Raw genomic sequence first — 20,925 nt, 5'->3', positions numbered from 1 at the left:
AAGAATCCCTTTCACTTTTGCAGATGCAAGTATTTTGTGGTCTCATAGATGTGGATGGTAAAACTCTTTGTGACTTGAAATTGCCTTGTTTTTCTTATTGATCTGGGGAAAAAGCATTCAATCAAAACTACAAGGCTGAACTCATATCTTAAGGAGTGGAAAAGAGAATGCAGAACCACTTTGATAATGGTGATGGAGCTTGGTTTATGGGTATACAATAAAGATGACCTTGAATCCCGAGATCATGGAGTGCAAGGAAACAAGAACCAGTTCAGATGCCTCAAATCCAAGTTCATATTTTGATACTGTAGGACTGCTTTACAGTTTACAAGCCTGGTGAATTCAGAGTTCTGTACAATGTGGGGATTGGCACCTGTCAAAGGTGATGATAGGAATGCAAGGGTTACAAGTGGGACCAACTTCCTGATGATCCTGAGGAATGGTAGTGCTTTTAGAGGGATAAATTAGAATAGTTTATTCTCTGTTCCATCAAAACTTGAATTTTCCATTTTGGCCATTTTCATCATTATACACCAACATATCCCAATTGCTCCCATATTTAAGTGCCTCTTGTGATCCTTACTGTAGAGAAAATGGGCCAAATGAGCCTTAGTTTCTTTGTTTTTCTTCAAGTTATGCTTATGACTTGTGTTAGTAGGTAGTGGGCCTTAGTTATGGGCCTGTTTTCTCTTTTTTTATTGTTTCTTATTGCTGGCTTTAGTGATGGATGCCCTACTAAGGGCACTCATGTGATTGTCTTTATTTTTTAACATTGGGGGCTGAAGAGAGGTTGAGAACTACTCTCTCTTCTTCTTCCTTTTCTTCCATCTTCGTCTTCCATCACTTCTCTCTCTTCAATCTTCTTTTCTCTAGTTTCTTTTCTTTTAATTCAGATTATTGCAGGTGTGATTTACAACTTGGTATTAGAGCAGGTTCTCACCTTTTCTTTCTTCTCTCTTTGCCCATGCACAATGTGAATAGAGAATTGATTGGATGATTAGGGAGCAGCTTATGTAGCCCAGTTGGGAGGGTTTTTGGAGAGGTTTTGTGAACTTTTTCATCCCCAATTGAAGCCTAAGGCAGGTTCTTGGAGTTTTTTTCCTGAAAACCCTAGACAATTGGAGAAAACTAGTTATAGGTCCTAGAGATACACTTTGAAGTTGGTGCTTGGGGATCAAAAGGTAGCCTATTGAATTTAATTAAGGGCGATTTGAGTTGGGCAGGGTTCTGGAACCTCTGGTAGGAGTAATTGAACGTTCTCCTCTTCTCCCATTCGGGTGGGTCCTGTGAAACTCTAGATTTGGCTGTTTGAAGAGTAGTTTTTTTTTGCTTGGGGTAGCAATTCTAGCTTAGTTGAGACTTATTTTGATTTCCATTTCACTCAATAGAGCAAAGTGACAGAGAAACCAAATATCCCATAGATTCCAGATTTGGATATGGGGGTTAAGGAAAATCTTTTTGGAGTAGTGACCACTGTGAAGCTAGATGGGACCAATTATTTAGCTTGGCCTCAGTCTATTAAGATACATGTGTGTAGTAGAGGGAAATGGGGTTACATCACTGGGAGCAAGTAGAAACCGGGGGAGGATGGCCCTACCTATGAGAGGTGAATGTAAGAGAATTACACAGTAGTGGGTTGGTTAGTGAATTCTATGCAGCCACATATTAGCCAGTACTACTTCTGGATGGAATCTGCAAAGGAAGTGTGGGATAGTGTCATGGAGACCTATTCCCAAAAATTGAATGTTGCTCGGGCTTACAAATTGAAGAATGATGTGAATAATCTAAGACAGGGAGAGGAGCCCTTAGCCGTTTACTTCTCCATACTAAAATCCCTTTGGAAGGAGATTAAATTGATGGAGACTGTGGTTTGGGGGTGTACAAAGGATGCTGAAACACATAAAAAGTTGGTGGAAAGAAATTGAGTTTTTGAGTTCCTTATTGGATTCAACCCGAAGTGTGATATTTTGAAACAAAATGTTTTGGCGAAGGATGAGGTGATATTATCTCAGGCTTATGCTATGGTGAGTAGTGAGGAGAGTAGGAGACACGTTCAATCTATAGAGCCATAGATGGATCACTATGCTAATACTAGGATGAAGCCGAAGGTCAACATTGGGAAGAAAGATGTTCTTCGTGAATACTGCAAGAAGCCTAAACATACTAAAGACACCTGTTGGAAGTTGCATCCAGAGCTTATACCTTCCAGACTCAAGAATGCATACAATGGAAAAATGAATGAGAACTGGAAAGGTGGAAATGCAAATAATAGCCACCTCCTTACAGAGTGAACAAGGGCGTAGTGGTTAGAAGTCAATGGGAGAGCAACTAGTAACCGCTAGGGCCGAGTATGAGAAGTATGGCCGAATAATTAGTCACCTGGAGTCTATTGCTACAACACTTACTTCATCAGAGACAGTTCCCTCTTCATCCGTATATTCCCATTCAGGTATTTGTGCTACTACGAATCATGCTTCTATCCTAGGTAATCGTAGGATCCCTTGGATAATGGATTCTGGTGCCTTTGACCATATGACTAGTGTGTTCCATTTATTTTCTACTTACAAGCTTTCATCTGGCGAAGATAAGGTCACCCTTGCTGATGGATCTCTTGCTCCTATCTCTGGCAAGGGAAACATCAAAACTTCAAACACCCTCACTTTATACTTGTCCTTCATGTTCCTAAATTAAACACTAATTTGCTTTTAGTTAGTAATTTGACAAAATCTTTGAATTGCAGTGTGACCTTTTCACCTTCTTATTGTGTTTTTCGGGGCATGGATTCTCAGAAGGTGATTGGGAGTGGCCATGAGGCGAATGAATTATACCTACTAGACATGCTTGGACAAAGTCAAGTATCACCTCCAAGAGCGGCTTTTGGTTCAAATGTGTTAGAGTTAGTTAGTCGTATTATGTTATATCATTATTGTTTGGGTTATATTTCTTTTTTTTCGTTGAGTCTTTTGTTTCCAAATTTGTTTTAAGAAAATAAATTGTCAAGTCTACATTGTGAGTCATGCGAGTAACCAAAGCATTGTAGAAACTCTTATCCTGCAAGTAATAAAAGATCTACAATTCCTTTTCATATTGTTCACTCTGTTGTGTGGGGGCCATACCATTTACCTTGCATGGGTAGTTATAAATATGTAATTCTGTTTATTGATGATTTTTCTCATTACACCTAGCTTTATCTTTGTGAATAGGTTGATTAATATTATTCAGTCCTAGGTCCGAAGTATGTAAGAAGAAGAAGAAGAGAAAGAGGAGAAGAAGGATTCGGCCAGAAGAGAAAAGTCACACCACCCAACCAACCCACTTTGTATTTATAATGTATAAGTTATATTGCAAAAGACAGTATTGTCCCTCATTAAGGATGAGACACATAACTTAAACTTGAATAAAACAGACTATTCACTCTCAATTGGATGGACAAAGGACCAAAATACCCTTGTACTTTCGACTCTAACACTCCCCCTCAAGCTGGAGAATATATGTCATATAGTTCCAGCTTGTCATGTATGTAATCTACTCTGCCCCAAGACAGCCCCTTTGTAAATAGATCTACCCACTGGTTTCCTGAACTCACATGAGCTGTAGTTATCTCTCCACCGATCACTTTTTCTCTTACACATCTTCTCCAATATAGGGAAATGGCACATGGAGTTTTAAAGTTGTTATGGCTTAGGTCACTTCTAGAGGAGATGGCTATTACACATGATAAGCCCTTAATGCTTTATTGTGATAATCAAACTACGATCAACATAGCTCACAACCCAGTTCAACATGACAGGACAAAGCATATTGAAGTGACCGGCATTTTATAAGAGAAAGGGTAGCTTCCAGAGAAGTTTGCCTTCCTTTTATTACCTCAGAGCAATAGTGATGTAGGACTGGCTCAATTCTAGTCCTTATAGAATGTTGAATGGTCTTCTTGGATCAGAATGTTATGGCTGTTGATGGCTGTAATGGCTTCTTGAAGGAATATGAGAGAAAATAGGGAGAGAAAGAAGAGAGAAAATACCTGGAATCACTTACAGGGTGCCTAGAATCACTTTAGGGCATGGGGATCACTCACCATAGCTAGCATAGGCTGAAGAAAATAAACTTCATTGCCTTTGTGTAAAACATCCATACATATTTATAGACTCTAAACTCATAATAATTCTAGGAATCCAATTGTCAGACTCATAATAGTCTTAGGAGTCAAACTTTCAAGGACCTAATAATCCTAGTAGGACTCAATTAAGCAATCAAATCCTATTTTAATTCAAAGAAGACTCAATAACTCTAATCCTACTTATGCAATGACTCCGAAATTTTAAACATAAACAAACTATAACTAGACAAATTAAACCCTATCATTGGATAGATTTTGTTAAAAAATTGTAACATATCAGCCAATATTTTCCAATTATCTGTCCATATTCAGAGATATAGACCAATACCTTGAGTATTGGTAAATAATGTGGATATGAGTGGGATATATGAGTTTTGGCGATTTGACCCATGGAACATATCCATAATATCAAAAAACCATAAAGTATCAGCTTATTTCTGTATCAATACTTTAAACCTTAGGCCCTGGTTCATGCTGAAAAATTTTACTCGAAGAGGCTTTTTATTAAATTGTCAGCCTGAAAAATATACAATTTTAAACTGAGAAAGCTACATACCCAGTGCCCTGCATCTTCAAGGACATGCATCTCAACACCACCTCCCTCATTAGCAGCCAACTCCTCAGCAGCATGGATCCTTTGGAGATCTCCAAGAGCCCACCTATGCAAGCTTCTTTCTGCTTTCAAGAAATTGACATGAACACCTTGAGGCACATCTTCCACAACTTTCCTGCAAGCATTTAAACTAGATAAAACATGCCTGGCAACTTGAATTTCAAAAATTAGTGGAACATGATACAGGAAATATTTTCCAGTCAAACATCAGGGAAAGGGAAGCAGAAAATAATCATACAGGAAAAAAGAAAACACAAAGTGAAAGTGAAACATGATTTGCTGAACAGAAATACCATAAATTTGTTTCTTCATATGATTTATACATCTCTGCAATGCCATTGAGATCAAATATCCATGAGAAGCCAGATAATGATGAAGCATCAGTGCTGGTCTGGCGAAGATTAGTTACCACCCACTGAAACAGAAAACAAGAGTAAGAAAGCACACGATTTAAATGGAACATAGTAAATGAGAAAATTCTTCCTGAACAATCTTGTTGTAATGCAAAAGCAAATAAACTTTTTACAAGATAAATCTTCAGAGATTAAACAAACCTGTGACACATCTTTAGAGAACCCCTCATGAACAAGGGCATTTACAATATCCCGTTTTGAGGAAATCTGCATCCCAAAGTAAACTAATCAAATACTCATCAATGATTGAGAGAAAATAAGAAAATACAAATTAAATGGTGGATAAAAAGGAAGACAAGTCTTATTAAATATTAAGACAAATCTAATCTAACTTGCACATTTCCTTCATCTTTTCTTTTTTTTTTTTAACTTTAGAATTCATTATGTTTCACTTTTTTGCTCTAGAATGTTATTGTTCAAGTAGAAGTTTGTAGAGAAGATGAGCCGAATGGCCCATAGGTTGTTTATTCTTTCTTGTTATTTATATTTTTCTGTAATGGGCCTTATTCTGGGCCCATCCTGTCTATATTAAGTTCTTTGTAAATTCTTGCCCAACTAAGGGCCTCCTTGTAATTATTCAAATATATCTTAAAAAAATAGTGTTAGGGTGCTAAGAGAGAGTAGGTTCGAAACTCTCATTCTCAGACCCTCATTGCCGAACTCTCAAGCTTTCCTCTCTTCAGTTTTCTTCATGGTATCATAGCATACCGAACTTCAATATTCTAGGGCTGTTCTTGGAGGTCATTGGAAGTGCCCAAGACTAGAATCTCTTGGAGAAGTGGTTCGGTGGCTAGGAAGAATCAGAGAAAAAAAGGAAGGGGAACAACTCGATTCTGTTTTGAAGCTCGAACTGTAAGTTGTGCTCAGTTTTCTGGTTGTTCTGTATTACTTTCGACTGTGTTTGGACTGTTGAAGTGTCCGAAAATCTCTGGTTGTTCTGTATTACTCTCGGCTGTGTTTGGACTGTTGAAGTGTCTGAAAACTCTGGTTGTTTAGTACTACCTTCGGCTGCCATTGAATCTGGTTTAACCCAGTAATTTCTGGGCTGTTTTTTCACTCCTTCTTGGACTGTCAAAACTGCCGAAACATCCTTGTAACAAGGCTGTGGATTATTACTTATATTTAGTTGTTTTTGGGGGCTGTACGAACTGTTCTTGAGGCCTTTTCTCTTTTTTGACAGTGGGGTTGTCTCTATTGCCTACATTGTGTTTGCAAAAAGGGCTATTTCAACAATACCAAGTGGTATTTACCTTGAAGTCCAGATTTGAAAAGGTACTTCGGCTGAGTGCCTAGAATTTTCTGTTTACTTCTTGAAGGCTGAACTCAGTGTATTGCCTTCTTGTAGTCGGATGAACTCAGTGTGTTGCCTTCTTGTGGTCGGCTGAACTCAGTGTGTTGCCTTCTTGTGGTTGGCTGAACTCTGTTATTGCTTGTCCTCATTCAGTATACTTGTAGAAGTCATCAGAAATCATATTTGGAGTGTTTACATGATTTACTCCTTAGAGTTTGAAAACAAAAGTGGTGATGAATATGGACTGGTTCAGGGGACTCCAAGTGATTCCTTATTGACTGAGACCACAGTTAAACTAGATGGAACTAATTATCTGGCAAGGTCACAATCAGTAAAGATTCATGTATGTAGTAGAGGAAAGTGGGGGTTCATTTCCGGGAGTAAGAAGGCTCCCCCAGAAGATGATCCATCCTACGAGAAGTGGATGCAAGAAAATTACACTGTCATTGGGTGGCTTGTGAACTCAATGCAGCCACAAATCAGCCAACACTACCTATGGATGAATTCAGCAACAGAAATTTGGGACAGTGTTGCAGAAACCTATTACCAAAAACTAAATGTGGCCCGGGCATATAAATTGAGAAGTGATGTAAAGAATTTAAGGCAAGGGGACAAACCTCTTGCTGTATATTTCTCAACCTTGAAGTCCCTATGGAAAGAGATTGACCTAATAAAAACTGTAACTTGGGACACCACCAATGATGCAGAGACCTACAGAAAATTGGTTGAAAGGAATAGGGTATTTGAGTTCTTAACTGGACTAAACCCAGAATATGATATCACAAAATAGAATATTCTTTCCAAGGAGTGTGTCTCTTTGTCACAAGCTTATGCATTGGTGACTAGTGAAGAGAGCAGAAGGGTTGTCCAGGTTCAAGGGGCTGATATTAATGATCACTTTGCCAATATGGGGATTAAACCTAAAGGGAATGCTGGAACTTCTGGTGGCACAGGAAAGAAAGAAGTTATATGTGAGTACTGCAAGAAGCCGAAGCACACCAAAGACAAGTGCTGGAAATTACATCCTAATCTTGTTCCCATTCGGTTTCAGAAAAAACATGATAGTAAAAGATCAGAAGTGCAAATGTAGCTGCCGGGCCAGATAGTGAAGAGATGTCTGCTTCTGCACAGTTGGCAGCCATGAGAGTAGAATATGAAAAGTTTGGGAAGATGATCAGTCAGCTGAGTGATGTGACCTCTCCTTCCAACCCTTCAGGATATTCTGTTGCTTCAGCATTTGCTCCTTCAGGTATAAGAGCTTTTACCAATCATGCTACCACTTCAGGTAATCTCAAGATCCTTTGGATTATTGACTCAGGTGCTTCTAACCATATGACCAATATGTCTACCTTGTTTGTTTCATATGACTTGCTTCCTGGACGTGATAAAATCACTTTAGCTGATGGTTCACTTGCCCCTATCTTTGGTAAGGGAACCATCAAGGCTACGAATTCCTTGTTCCTACCTTTTGCCCTCCATGTACCTAAACTAAATACAAATCTATTGTCTGTGAGTAGTTTAACCAAGTCACTAAACTGTTGTGTAACATTTTTTCCTTCCTACTGTGTTTTTCAGGATCTGGAGTCTCAGAAGGTGATTAGGAGTGGCCATGAGGCGAACGGAATATACCTGCTTGATACTCCAGGACAATGCACTGATCATCTTGGGAATGTTGCTCTCGGATCTGTCTCTTCAGAGTCTGTTAGTCAGATTATGTTGTGTCATCGTCGTTTTGGTCATCTGTCTTTTTTTGCCTTGAGTCATCTATTCCCTGAACTGTTTAAGGGAATTAGTTTATCCAGTCTTCATTGTGAGTCTTGTGAATTGTCAAAGCATTGTAGAAACAATTATCCTTTGAGCAATAAAAGATCTTCTCTTCCTTTTAATATTGTGCATTCTGATGTGTAGGGGCCTTACCACTTACCCTCCATGGGTGGCTACAAATATTTTATCATGTTTATTGATGACTTTTCTCGGTTCACTTGGATATTCCTGATGAAATCCCGTGATGAAGTTCCAAGACTTGTAAAACAATTCCATGAATTTGTTCTAACCCAATTTGATACCAGGATTAAAATCTTCAGATCTGACAATGCAAAAGAATACTTTGAGAAAAACCTATCCTGCTATCTCTCTGACATGGAGGTTATTCATCAAAGCGCTAGGACCCCAGAACAGAATGGGGTTGCTGAGAGGAAAAAAAGGCATATTGTTGAAGTTGCAAGAAGTATCTTATTTGCCTCACATGTTCCTACTAGGTTTTGGGGTGATGCTGTTCTTACTGCTACCTACCTTATAAACCGTATGCCATCCAGGGTTTTGGGGTTTAATTCTCCCTTCAATCTTCTTCATCCGGACAAGGACCTTTTTCCTATTCCTATTTGTGTCTTTGGCTGCACCTGTTATGTACATGTTCCAAGTGTCCAAAGGCATAAATTTGAACCCAAAGCTCAAAAGTGTATCTTCCTTGGTTATTCCCCCACACAGAAGAGTTATTGTTGTTTTGATCCAAAGTCTGGCAATCAGTATTGTCTCAATGATGTCACCTTTGATGAGCTTTCCCCCTTTTATGGTTCCTCTCCAGAAGGACATTGTCCATAGGGGGAGGATTTGTCACAGGTGTTTGCTCTTCCTCTTCCTGTCCCTGTTGAGTCCCTTGATGTGTCTGCTTCTCCTTCAAATGTATCAAGGGTGGATCAGTCGTTCCATTCTCCTTGTCCCAGTACTCTACCTCCTCGTCCTATCCTCAATCCCAAGGTGTATCAAAGGCAATGATCCAGAAATGTGCAGGTTGTTTCTCCTACAACACATGAGCCTCATACACTTCCAGTCTCAAAAGAGACAACAGGTACTGTTTCAGCACTTTTGGATTCATCCTTCCCTGACCATGATATTCCCATTGCTGTTAGGAAAGGAAAACGGAAGTGCACTATACACTGCATTTCCAAGCACCTTTCTTATAGTTTGCTTTCACCTTCATACTTTGCCTATCTCTCTTCTGTTGCTTCTCATCCTATTCCTAGGTCTGTGTCAGAAGTTCTTAAGATTCCAGAATGGAGGGATACTATGAGATCTAAAATCGATGCCCTATACAAGAATGACACATGGGAAGTGGTGGATTTGCCTGAAGGGAAAGATCCAGTCGGTTGTAAGTGGGTCTTTACTATCAAATACCAAGTTGATGGCACCATTGAAAGGTGCAAGGCCAGGCTGGTTGCAAAAGGCTATACACAAACATATGGGATTGATTATTTAGAGACCTTTGCACCTGTTGCCAAGATGACATCTGTGAGGGTTCTTCTAGCTTTAGCTACTCACTTTGACTAGCCCCCTTATCAATTGGATGTGAAGAAATGCATTTCTGAATGGCGAATTACATGAGGAGGTTTATATGTCTCTTCCTCCAGGGATGTATGGAACTGATATGAAAGGGAAGGTATGCAGGCTGAAAAAATCTCTTTATGGACTAAAACAGTCCCCTAGAACATGGTTTGAGAGATCTAGAACAACACTTGTTAACTTTTGTTATGTGTAGACACAGTCCGATCATACTCTTTTTGTGAAGAGGAGTGGACCCCTGGCAGTATACCTCATTGTGTATGTAGATGAAATTGTAGTGACTGGTAATGATGTTTTAGGAATTCATGATCTAAAATCTTTTCTCCATACAGAGTTTGAGATTAAAGATTGGAGAAAAGATTTGGGGGAATTGAGATACTTTCTTGGCATAGAAGTGGCTCGATCCAAGGATGGGATTCTTATCTCCCAAAGGAAGTATGTTCTTGACTTGCTCTCTGAAACTGGAAAGATGGGTGCTAGACCAGTTGCTACTCTTATTGATACGAGTCATAAACTCTCAGTCTCAGAAGGGACATTGTTAGAAGACAAAGGAATCTTTCAAAGACTTCTTGGGAAACTTTTGTACCTATGCATGACTCGGCCAGATATTGCATATGCAGTCAGTTGCATTAGCCAATTCATGCATGCTCCCCGAGACACTCATATGGTAGCAACAAAGAGAATCCTATGTTATTTGAAGGGCTCCCCAGGAAAGAGTATTATGTTTGCCAAGCATGGTCATATGAAACTTGAAGCCTACACCGATGCGGACTGGGCCGGAAACATTGATGACAGAAGATCTACTTTTGGGTATTGCAGCTTGGTGGCTAGTAATGTTGTTTCTTGGAGAAGCAAGAAACAATCGGTTGTTGCTCGATCTTCTGTTGAATCAGAATATAGGGCCATGGCACATGGAGTTTCTGAATTATTATGGCTAAAATCATTGATAGAAGAACTTGGAGTTGAGTATGACAAGCCAATGATGTTGTACTGTGATAATCAAGCTGCCATCAACATTGCTCACAACTCAGTGCAACATGATAGAACCAAGCATATTGAAGTTGATCGACACTTCATTAGGGAAAGGATCTCTTCGGGTGAAGTGTGTCTTCCTTTCATCACATCTGAAGGACAGTTGGCAGATTTTCTCACCAAAGGCATTCCCATGGCAAAACTTCAGCATGATACCAGCAAGCTTGGCATGATTGACATCTACACTCAGCTTGAGGGGGAGTGTAGAGAAGATGAGCCGAATGGCCCATAGGTTGTTTATTCTTTCTTGTTATTTATGTTTTTCTGTAATGGGCCTTGTTGACAGTTGTTTATGTATTCAGGTTTAGTACCATAAGGGTACTGTTGTAATTTCTCTTATGTTTATACTATTCGACTGTACTAGTAGAAATAATAAATTCATTCATTCGCCCCCTAAGTTCTGGAGGGCTTTCAGTCACTTGACTCACCTCTCTTCTCTCTTCTCCTCTCCTCTCTTCACTTGCTCTTGCTCAACATGGTATCAGAGCAAGTCGTCCAGGCCTGAAGGGTGATGTCAAGCTAATTGCTGTTGCATCCAGTGTTGTCTCCAATTGAACTCCTAATCTGGTGAAATCAGTTCGACCCAAAAGTTACAGTCTTTTCGTCTTCCAACCCAGAAGTTGCTCCTTCTGTCTGCTCGACTGTAGAGAGACTATTGTTTGCGGTTTGTAAAGGGTGTTCTGTCTTCAGAAAGGCTATCATCTGAAACTAAAAGAAGTATTGCCCATCTTCTGTTCGGCTGCCTATTGTTTTAGGATTCGTAGAAGGAGTTCTGGTTTACCATAGGGAGACTATCATCTGAAACTAAAAGAGGTACTATCATCCTTGTCGGTTCGGCTGCCTATTGTTTGATGAACTGTTCGGCTACCCTACTATTGTCTGTTCGACTGCCTATTGTTTGATGAACTGTTTGGCTGCCCTACTGTTAAGTGACTATTCCTTAACACAGTAACTGTATTCAAACCTTTTTTTTTGTTGGTATTGTGGACTGTTGATGGTCTGTTTAGCCGATTGATTGTCTGCTCAATATTAATCTTATTGATTGACTGTTCGGCTACCCTATTGATCTCCTAGACTGGTTAGCTATCAGGCCTACTAATTAGGTCATTCAGACCTGTTTTTGTACTGCAACAGCAGTGTTCAGTTTGTTGTTTGTTCTCAGTGAAACTGTAGGTCAGAAGGACATGTTCTTGTACTACAACAGCAGTGCTCCTTTTTTTGCTCCCAGTGAAACCGGTGGTCAGAAGGACCTATCTCTGAAACAGCCTTGTACGGCTGTACTCTTTTGGTTGCTGTTTCAATTTTTATTCAGATATCATGGGCAGTGAAGATTCAGCCACATTTGGAGTTTCCTCAATGCTGAATGGAATGGGTGGGGGTGACCTATCCTTTCCTATGGCTGTTGTCCCTCTTGATGGTTTAAATTACCTGGAGTGGTCAAGAGGGATAAAATTATACATCACTGCAAGGGGGAAGACAAGCTATATTAATGAGAGGATAAAAGAACCATCCTCCGGGAGTGCTGAATATGATAGATGGAATCAAGAGAACAATATTGTTATGTCCTGGCTCTTGGTTTCCATGCAACTTCAAATCAGGAAGAATTTCATGTGGGCTGAAACTGCATATGAAATCTGGGAACAAGCAAAGTCTACATATTCAGAATTGCGACACTATGCTAAAATTTATCAACTACAGGCAACATCTTCTATTTGTAGACAGGGGGAGAGGTGTTTATCGGTTTATTGCTCTAACTTAACATCTGTCTGGAAGGAGTTGGATCACTACCAGAGTGTGGATTGGAAATGTGATGAGGAAGCTAAGAAGTACAAACAGCTTGTCTCCTAGCAAATGGTGTTTGCATTCTTACATGGTCTGAATCCTATGTATGAATCTATCAGGGTTCAGATTCTCAACACTAAAGATCTCCCATCTGTTCAGGAAGTCTATGCTCTTATACAGCCTGAAGAAAGCAGGAGAAATTTGATGAAGAGCTCTAGTGGGGATGCTGTTGTGTTGGTTGCAAAAGGGGGTGTCTCTACTGGTGTGGGATCTTCTTCCCGGAAAGGAGATCTCTAGAAAAAAACAGAAGGACAAATTGTGGTGCACTCATTGCCAGAAACCCCGAGACACCAAAGACACATGTTGGGATCTTCATGGGAAACCGAAATGGGCTCAAGATCTAGCTAAGAAGCAAGGTTCAGAGGTGAATAAGAAATACGGACAGCAAAATACAAAGAAACATCACATAGCCAACATGGCTACTTGGGAGAATCAGCCCCCCATTTCTACTGTGACTCAGACACATCTCACTGGACCTGACCCGAGGGAGGACATTATGAATTCCTTCCGTGACCATTTAGAGCTCTATGGTAGAGCAATTCATCAGATGGATGCTCCTCCCTCAACCTCATTTGCATCCATGTCAGGTAACCCTGCCACTGCTTTCCATGTTGCTTCTCACACCCTTGACTCTCCATGGATCATTGATTCTGGAACATCAAAACAAATGATTGGTATGTCCTCTTACTTTCAAACCTATCACCCTCTTTCTGGAAGAGACAAAGTGAGACTAGCCAATGGATCATACTCTCCCATTAATTTGTTCTCTGTTAGTAGTGTTACTAATTCCTTGAATTGCTCAGTGACTTTTTTCCCTTCTCATTGTGTGATTCAGGATCTGGCCTCGGGGAGGACGATTGGTAGGGGTCATATGGCTGATGGACTTTACATGTTGGAGAATAAGGCTGGTCTTCATGTTACAGAGTCTATGAGTCAGTTTATGAGTCAGTCCTGTAAGAAAAAAGTCTATTTATGGCATTGTCGTCTTGGTCATTTGACTTTTGAGTCTTTGAAAGTTGTATTCCCAGAACTGTTTAAGTCAATGTCTATTTCTAATTTTTCTTGTCAAACGTGTCAGTTGAGTAAGCATTGTAGAACTCATTTTCTTCAAAGAAATAGTAAATCTGAATCTCCGTTTCACATTGTTCATTCTGATGTGTGGGGCCCTGTTACTTTACCATCTGAGAGTGGCTACAAGTATTTCATTACCCTCATTGATGATTATTCTAGATATACTTGGGTATACCCGATGCGAACCAAGGAAGAAATACCAAAAATCATTCAAGATTTCTAGCGGATGGTCTTCATTCAATTTCAAAGGCATATGCCTGAGAGAGAGTAACACTACCCTGGAAAGGATATGTTGCCTTGCAATATCATATTCGGGATTAAGACTAGCAAGAAATTCAAAGACTCTATACTTCTCTAAGAGCTTCTGGTAGGCAGCTGCATCCTTAGTGGTTTCCCAAACAATTGTCTCCAGATGGTCAATCTCCTGCCACAGGGTTTTAAGGGCCAAAAAAATAAACAGCAATAGGTCTATCTCCCTGCTTGGTAGCAATAATCTGACTCCTCAACTGATAGGTCCTAGCAACATTTTCACTCTGTGAGTAGGTTTCTACAGCCCCATCCCATATTTCCTTAGCTATATTTGCCCACAAAAAAAATTTTACTTATATGGGGCAGTATCAAATTACACAACCAAGTCATTACCATATAATTTTCATGTACCCACCGGGTGCTGTTAGTCTCGGGTTTCACTTCCTCACCAGTGATATACCCCAACTTCCCACGAGCACCAATGGCCATCTTTGCAGATTGTGACCATTCTAAATAGTTTGTACCATCTAACTTAACTGTAGTGATGGTCCCAACCCTGAAAAGGTCTCCGACACCTCCTTCCACCGGTCCCATTTCACTCTCGAGTTTGTTTTCAGCTCCGTTACCCTCCATAATTCTCAAAAAAGGGTTAGAAGGTCACTTTAAGATGAAAGAATATGAAATAAATCCCTTCAAGTACCACAGACACCCTTTTGGTACCCTAGATGATCCTCTCACAAAAGATTCCCTTTCTGCGGGACAGGAGAAGGGAGAGAAGAGGCAGCCGTTCTCTCCAGAGACCTCCAAAAATGTAGGATTTGAACCGCCCTCTTCAGAAAACTCCAAGGAACCCTAAAAAATTAGGGCGCCACTTCCTAGGTCAAAATTGAAGAGTCCTACAAAAACAAGACTCCCCCTTTCTTTAGTCCTTCTTGAATTTGATGGGAAACCCTAGCCCAGCTATAGGGCAAAACAAATCCACCAAAAAATCCAAAAACTGGGCTTACCTGAGATCTTTGATCAGCCTCTCAAATCACCATGCAGTCGGCCGATCTAGGGCTGCATGATAGAGCAGCTCAAGAAGCTTTCGGCCTGCTCTGATACCAAGTAGAAGTTGCTGATAACTAATTCTGATGTATACTTTGTGAAGAAAAGTAGAAGACACTGAAAGGTTTCAGCAAGAGAGAAAGAGATAGAAGAAGAAAAGAAAGTGGGATGAAGCCAGAATTGAATAGATCTGGCTGCCAACCCCCTCTTTGAATTAAATACTTAAAATAAAATAATGAAAGATTACAAGAATGCCCTTAGTAGGATGGCTACTTTAAGTATCTGAACAGTCACAACTTAAAAACATAAACTAATGGGCCTAAAGCCCAATAACTTCCTAACTTAACAACTTAAAAATAAAAAATAAATGACTGGGCCCAATAACTTGAAATCGGCCCAGCTCAACAGTTCACAAAGAAATCTTCCACTAATTCCTTCTCCAGTGATCTTTCCAAAATAGATCCTGTCCCACTTTAACCTACAGCTGTAAATAACATCTTCCTTTGCCACCTGAGATTCCACTATGTCCCAAATTATGAAATTTTCTAGGGAAAAAGTTCAATTATCCTATCATTCTCATCCTCATATTTCCCTACAGTCAACACAATGGTTTCTTCCAATCCAAAATGGCAAAATTTTTCTCTGGCTCTTCCAGTTCTCTAAAGACAAAATTAGTGAAGCATCTCTTCTTGGAAAGAGAATGCTTAAAGATGTAGTCCTGAACTAAATATCCATAACCTTCACTACAGATATCTGTTTGACAAAAATAATTGTTTTATCTTATGGACGTACTCATTCTTGCAATTAACCTTGTCGAGTAATCCATATTGCCATTGGCTTCAATACTGTCCCACTCTCCTCCCCTGTGAGGCCTCCACTAAGTATGAATGCAAAGTGCTTACTACCCATGAAAGTATGATAACCCCTGACTTTTCTCCAAAGACACTAATTCTTTGTCTTCTCCACTGTTTCATTTCCATCAATTTCAGGACAGATCTCAGGGGCATTTGTCCACATATCAGCATCACCCAGAATTGATTTAATGACACCTCATAGCCAAAATCCATAGAAGCCAAATAGGGAGCATCAAGAGAATCATGTCAGCCAGATGTATCCACTTCTTGATTTGCCTGATTAAAAGATTTAAAGCAATAGGGAAGGAATGGGGAGGAGCTTCATATGCATAGATCCTTAAGATTTTAAGCTGGTCCAAGATGGACTATGCATAGATCATAAGACTTCAATCCAGTTCAAGGTGGAGTACACTTCTATCTTGGTTCCATGACCATGGTAGGTTTTTGAAGCCAACTCCAAAAAATATGGGGATTCATGCAAGAGGGATAGAATACCAAATTCTTCTAGGTGTTGGGAGCAAGTGCCCAATGTTTGGCTCTTAGATCAGTTAGGGACAGGGAGACCTTAATAGTTGATCAGATTAATTGTCAGACTAGAATTACCATAGGAATTACATTAGTGAAATGGTGAGTCTGGATTTTTTAGATACAAGGTAGAGGGGACAATCATGTGAAGGAAGTGAGGGGATATATACAGAATTAGGCCCTATATATCATTTCAAAATCCAGAAAACAAACTATCTGGGTATTTGAGAGGTGGGGTGTATTATAATGTTTCAAGCATACCTTATATTACAGGAAGAATAGTAGAGATGAAAGGGAAAGCTACAAGATTAGGAATGTAGAGAATTGTTGGGCTGATCTCTTGGTGGGAGCACCATTTTATTGTGTATCTTATGTACATTATAATTGTTCTTTATTTTCTTCTTTCTTGTACTTATGGAGGACAAAATTGTCCTTTCCCACCTTTTGTTCTCTAAGAGTATATAATACAATTCTTTTTGGGCATGTGGACATCAAGACATACCCTTCCATATAATTTTCTCTCTTGTATTTGTCTCTGACACAGTATCAGAGCAGCTTCGATCAACTGGACTTGCTGAGAACATTTGATGTGGTGTTTCAAGTCCCTCATAAGAGGACTGGAGAAGCTCCTTTTGGTTTCCACTTCTGAAGTTATAAGTGCATATTTGGGGCAGTTCCAATCAGCCTTTCTTTGCTAATTTTCTGTAGAAAATGTGAGGGTTTTCTCACTCTTTTCATCAGATCTCTTGATTGCCTTATCAGATCAGAGTGAAACTACAGATCTGGTATCACCCTAGCCTATTCTTCATTTCTGTTCAATTTCTTTGCTGATTGGGACTGTTGTTGGATGGTTTTCATCTCTCCTTCTTGCTTCTTGACCCTGTAGAGGTAAAAAAGTTTGATTTGCTAAAAAGATAGGATATCCAGTGAACAACCCAAGAGAGGTAAAAATATATGCTAGAGAAAGTGGAGGGGAAGAAAGGAAAGGGAAAAATGAACAAAGTAGAAAACTGATTTTGGATGCTGAAGGTGATATGGAATTTAATGGAAGAGAGAAGAAAACAAGAGGAAGTGGATAATAGTTAGTTGGGTAAGGTACGAATGTGAAGATATATCTTGATGTACATTATTAGTATAGCCCCTGTAAAGTACTCTTATTATTTTATTTGTTTTTTTTTTATCTTTCAGCCCTATAAGGGCATTCTTGTAACTGTACATATCTTTTAGTATAAAAGGGACTCTTTGGGGTGGGGGTTGGTGATTCTTGACACCCCTGAATCTGCTCTCTTGTTATCAGTTCTGCTCACATGGTATCAGAGCAGGTCATCCGTATCAGCCTGGGAGTTTGGGTTTCTACACAAGATTAAAGAGTGTTCTTCAAGGCTTCCACTAGTACTGTTTGGATTCTGATCTAGATCTACTTGAGGGCTGTTTCGATCAGCACAAAAACCCTCTTTTTTCTGAAAAAGACGCCTGGCAGGTTGATTCGTCACACTTTTTTCTCTTTCAGCTGATCCAATCAGCCTATAACTCTAGATCTGGTGTCACCCTAGGTCCCTCTTGCCCTCCGGTCACTTGGATTTCTTTTCCATCTCCTTTTTGAACGGTTTTTTGTCCCTTCTTCGGTTTGACAGTCCTGAAACTTACCTTTTTTGGACTGTCAACATTTTTTTTGTTTGATGAAGTTGTTCGGACCCTTCTCTGGACTTCTCTGGATTACTGTAGTACTGTTTCGCCCTTTCCTCCTCTTGAGCAGATGTAGATTGCTGCTTAGACTAGTTTTTTGGACTATTGCCGAGCCCTTCTTTTTGTTGTTTTATGCTGTAATGGATTCAAACAGAGGGGATATTATTCCTGTGAAGCTGAATGGACAAAATTATAGGATGTGGAAATTCCACCTCGATTTTTATGTTGAAGGGAAAGGTTTGGAAGGACACCTGAATGGAACTGTCACTAAACCAACTGAGACCGAGGTCAAAGCCTTACAACAATGGAAACTAGATAACGACAAGATTGTTTCCTGGATTCTTAGTTCTATTGATTATCATATTTCTGTACGTATGAGAAGAATGAAAACAGCCTATGAAATGTATTCATATCTGGAGAAAGTTTACCAACAGTCCAATATAACTAGACAGTATCAAATTGAATCAGAGATATTTGCCTACAGTCAAGGAGATAGAAGGATACAAGAATACAATTCAGGTTTTCTTGATTTGTGGGCTGAATACAAACTCATCCATATTGATCCCTCGGACTTAGCAGAATGTGTGAAATATCTCTAGAAACATTTTGAGAAGAGAAAGGTAACCTAGTTTTTGGTGAGGCTTGCCTAGTAAGTTCTCTGGATATTGTTCTTCTCCTTCACATGTTTGGATTATAGATTTAGGTGCCACCAATCATATGACAGGAGTCTATCTCAATCAACCAAATCCGTCTACTGAGACTCACCATAAACACATTGTTACTGCCAATGGTGAAAAGTGAGACATCATTGGTAGTAGTGACATCCCTTAAACTGTCATCCACTATGTCCTTCCCTCTCTCAAAAACCCTCTTAGTACCCAACCTTACTACTAGTTTGATTTCTGTTGGTTAACTTGTTGATGAAGGAAATGTTCTCACCTTTTCTCATGATGGTTGCTTGATACAGGACCGGTACACTGCATAGTTTTCAAGGTGCCCAGGCGAGGCTAGGTGACCATGGGGCGCCCAGGTGCCTAGGTGGGCGCCTAGCCCTCGCCTAGGCGATGGAATTTAAAACTAAGGTTGCCGATGGATTTCTACCCTTTTGAACTAGTTTTTTTGGGATTTATGTATTCTGCAAGTACTTTTGTGCATGGAACTTGAATTTAGATCAACAATACATAGGGAACAACCACTAAAATAAAAGAAGAAAATGAAAAAGAAAAGTAGGGGGTGGAGCCCCTGTTCTAGACTCAGAAAATCTGGTGAAAAATATTAAAATAAAAGAAGAAATATAAGAAGAAAAGAAGGGACGGAGACCCTATTTCAGAAACCAATGATGAGAACAAAAAAAAGCTAAAAAAATGGAAGAAGTTAAGAAAAAAAGAAGGGGGCGGAGCCCCTGTTCTAGACCCATAAAAGCTGGTAAAAAAATATTAAAATAAAAGAAGAATATGAAGAATAAAAGAAGGGGCAGAGCCCCTGTTCCGCCCCTGTTTCAGACACCAATAATGAGAAAAAAAAAAGCTGAGAACATGCAGGAAATTTAAGAACAAAAGAAGGGGGCGGAGCCCCTGTTTTAGTCCAATAAAATGATTCAAAAAACTTGGAGAAAAGATACAAAAAGGAAGAGGAGAAAATGGGGTGTAACCACTGTTTTAAACCAGGAAACAGAGAACAAAACTAAAAAGAAGAAGAAGAAGAAGAAGAAGAAGGAGGAGGAGGAGGAGGATTAACTCACCTTGACTTTAGAGAACTGTGTGGGAACGATGGAGGCTGTTGTTCTCTCATCTTCCTCAGTTCGATACTTCGATTCTATTGTCAATGTGAAACCCTCGAAGATTAACTTTGATTTTACTTTCCTCAATACAAAAGCATTATAACATGCAATAGATTCTATTATAATAACTAAAACAACCAATAAAATATTATATATGTTGAGTGGGCTGATCTATGTTGGGCCGATTTATGTTTAGTTTGTTTTCTTTTAAATTAAGTTGTTGGGCCTTGGGCCCATTAGTCTTCTATTTTTAAAGGAATTGTAAGTACTTAGTTGAGTTGCCACCCTACTAGGGGCATCTTTGTAATATCCCATATTTAAGTTAATTATAAATAGAATGAGGGGCTGGCGGCTAGGGTTATGATCACTATCCTAGTCGACATTGTTCTCCTTTTCTTCCCTTTCCTCTGTCTATTGCTGAAATCCCCAACTTTCTCCTCTTCCTTTCACAAGAAGCTTGGCCGAAATCAGCACATAAGGTTTTCTACTATATATTTTATATTTTTTATTTAATAAATATTTCTATAAGTATGTGCCTAACATAGTTGGCGTTTGAGCGAGGCATTCTTTGAAAAGCGCCTAGTCGCCTAGGCGACGCCTTGTTGCCTTGACAACTATGGTAGACTAGGAAGGTGAAAGGGAAGGGGCGTAGGCTGAGCCGTCTGCTTGTGCTAGAGCTCGAAAAGTCTCAATCAGGAGAATCCTCGACTTATCTTAGTTCCTCGATGTCTGATTCTCTGTTGAGTTATAGAAATAACGTTTGGGATTTATGGCATAAATGATTGGGTCATCTATATTCTCAAAAATTGATGTTTTTGTTTGATTCTAGTTTAATTAAGAATAAAATTCCTCCTATTCATACTTTTAATGTTTCTTGCACTGCTTGTTGTTTGAGTAAAAGTCATGTTTTACCTTTTCTTCACACTTCTGAGCATGCCACTAAACCTTTTGAGATAATACATAGTGATGTTTGGTCTACTTCTATTACTTCACAATTGGGATACAAATACTTTGTATTGTTTATAGATGGTTGTACCAGATACACTTGGATTTATTTTCTATGGCA

The 20,925-nt window shown here is 39.5% G+C and overlaps 1 protein-coding gene across 4 annotated transcripts in view; it reads right to left on the bottom strand.

The window, feature by feature from the left end:
- LOC148852921 (alpha/beta-Hydrolases superfamily protein) overlaps positions 1–20,925 on the bottom strand; it is an 87,376-nt gene that overhangs the window by 2,153 nt on the left and 64,298 nt on the right. For all 4 annotated transcript variants that reach the window (XR_016099112.1, XR_016099111.1, XM_088944252.1 and 1 more), the window contains exons 10-12: positions 5,285–5,350; positions 5,024–5,145; positions 4,674–4,845 (exon numbers count right to left, since the gene is read on the bottom strand). Coding sequence is in view for 2 of the 4 variants with exons in the window: in XM_088944252.1 (XP_088800378.1) it covers positions 4,674–4,845; positions 5,024–5,145; positions 5,285–5,350 (360 nt within the window). In the remaining 2 variants the exon portion in view is untranslated. The remainder of the gene's footprint in view (positions 1–4,673; positions 4,846–5,023; positions 5,146–5,284; positions 5,351–20,925) is intronic.

This window comes from Nelumbo lutea, chromosome 5 (genome assembly GCF_056320005.1).
Source record: "Nelumbo lutea isolate HS-2025 chromosome 5, American lotus-T2T, whole genome shotgun sequence".
Classification (NCBI taxonomy): Eukaryota; Viridiplantae; Streptophyta; class Magnoliopsida; order Proteales; family Nelumbonaceae; genus Nelumbo; species Nelumbo lutea.
The sequence above is the reverse complement of the archived record's forward strand: the minus strand, read 5'-3'. Positions and strand labels throughout refer to the sequence as shown.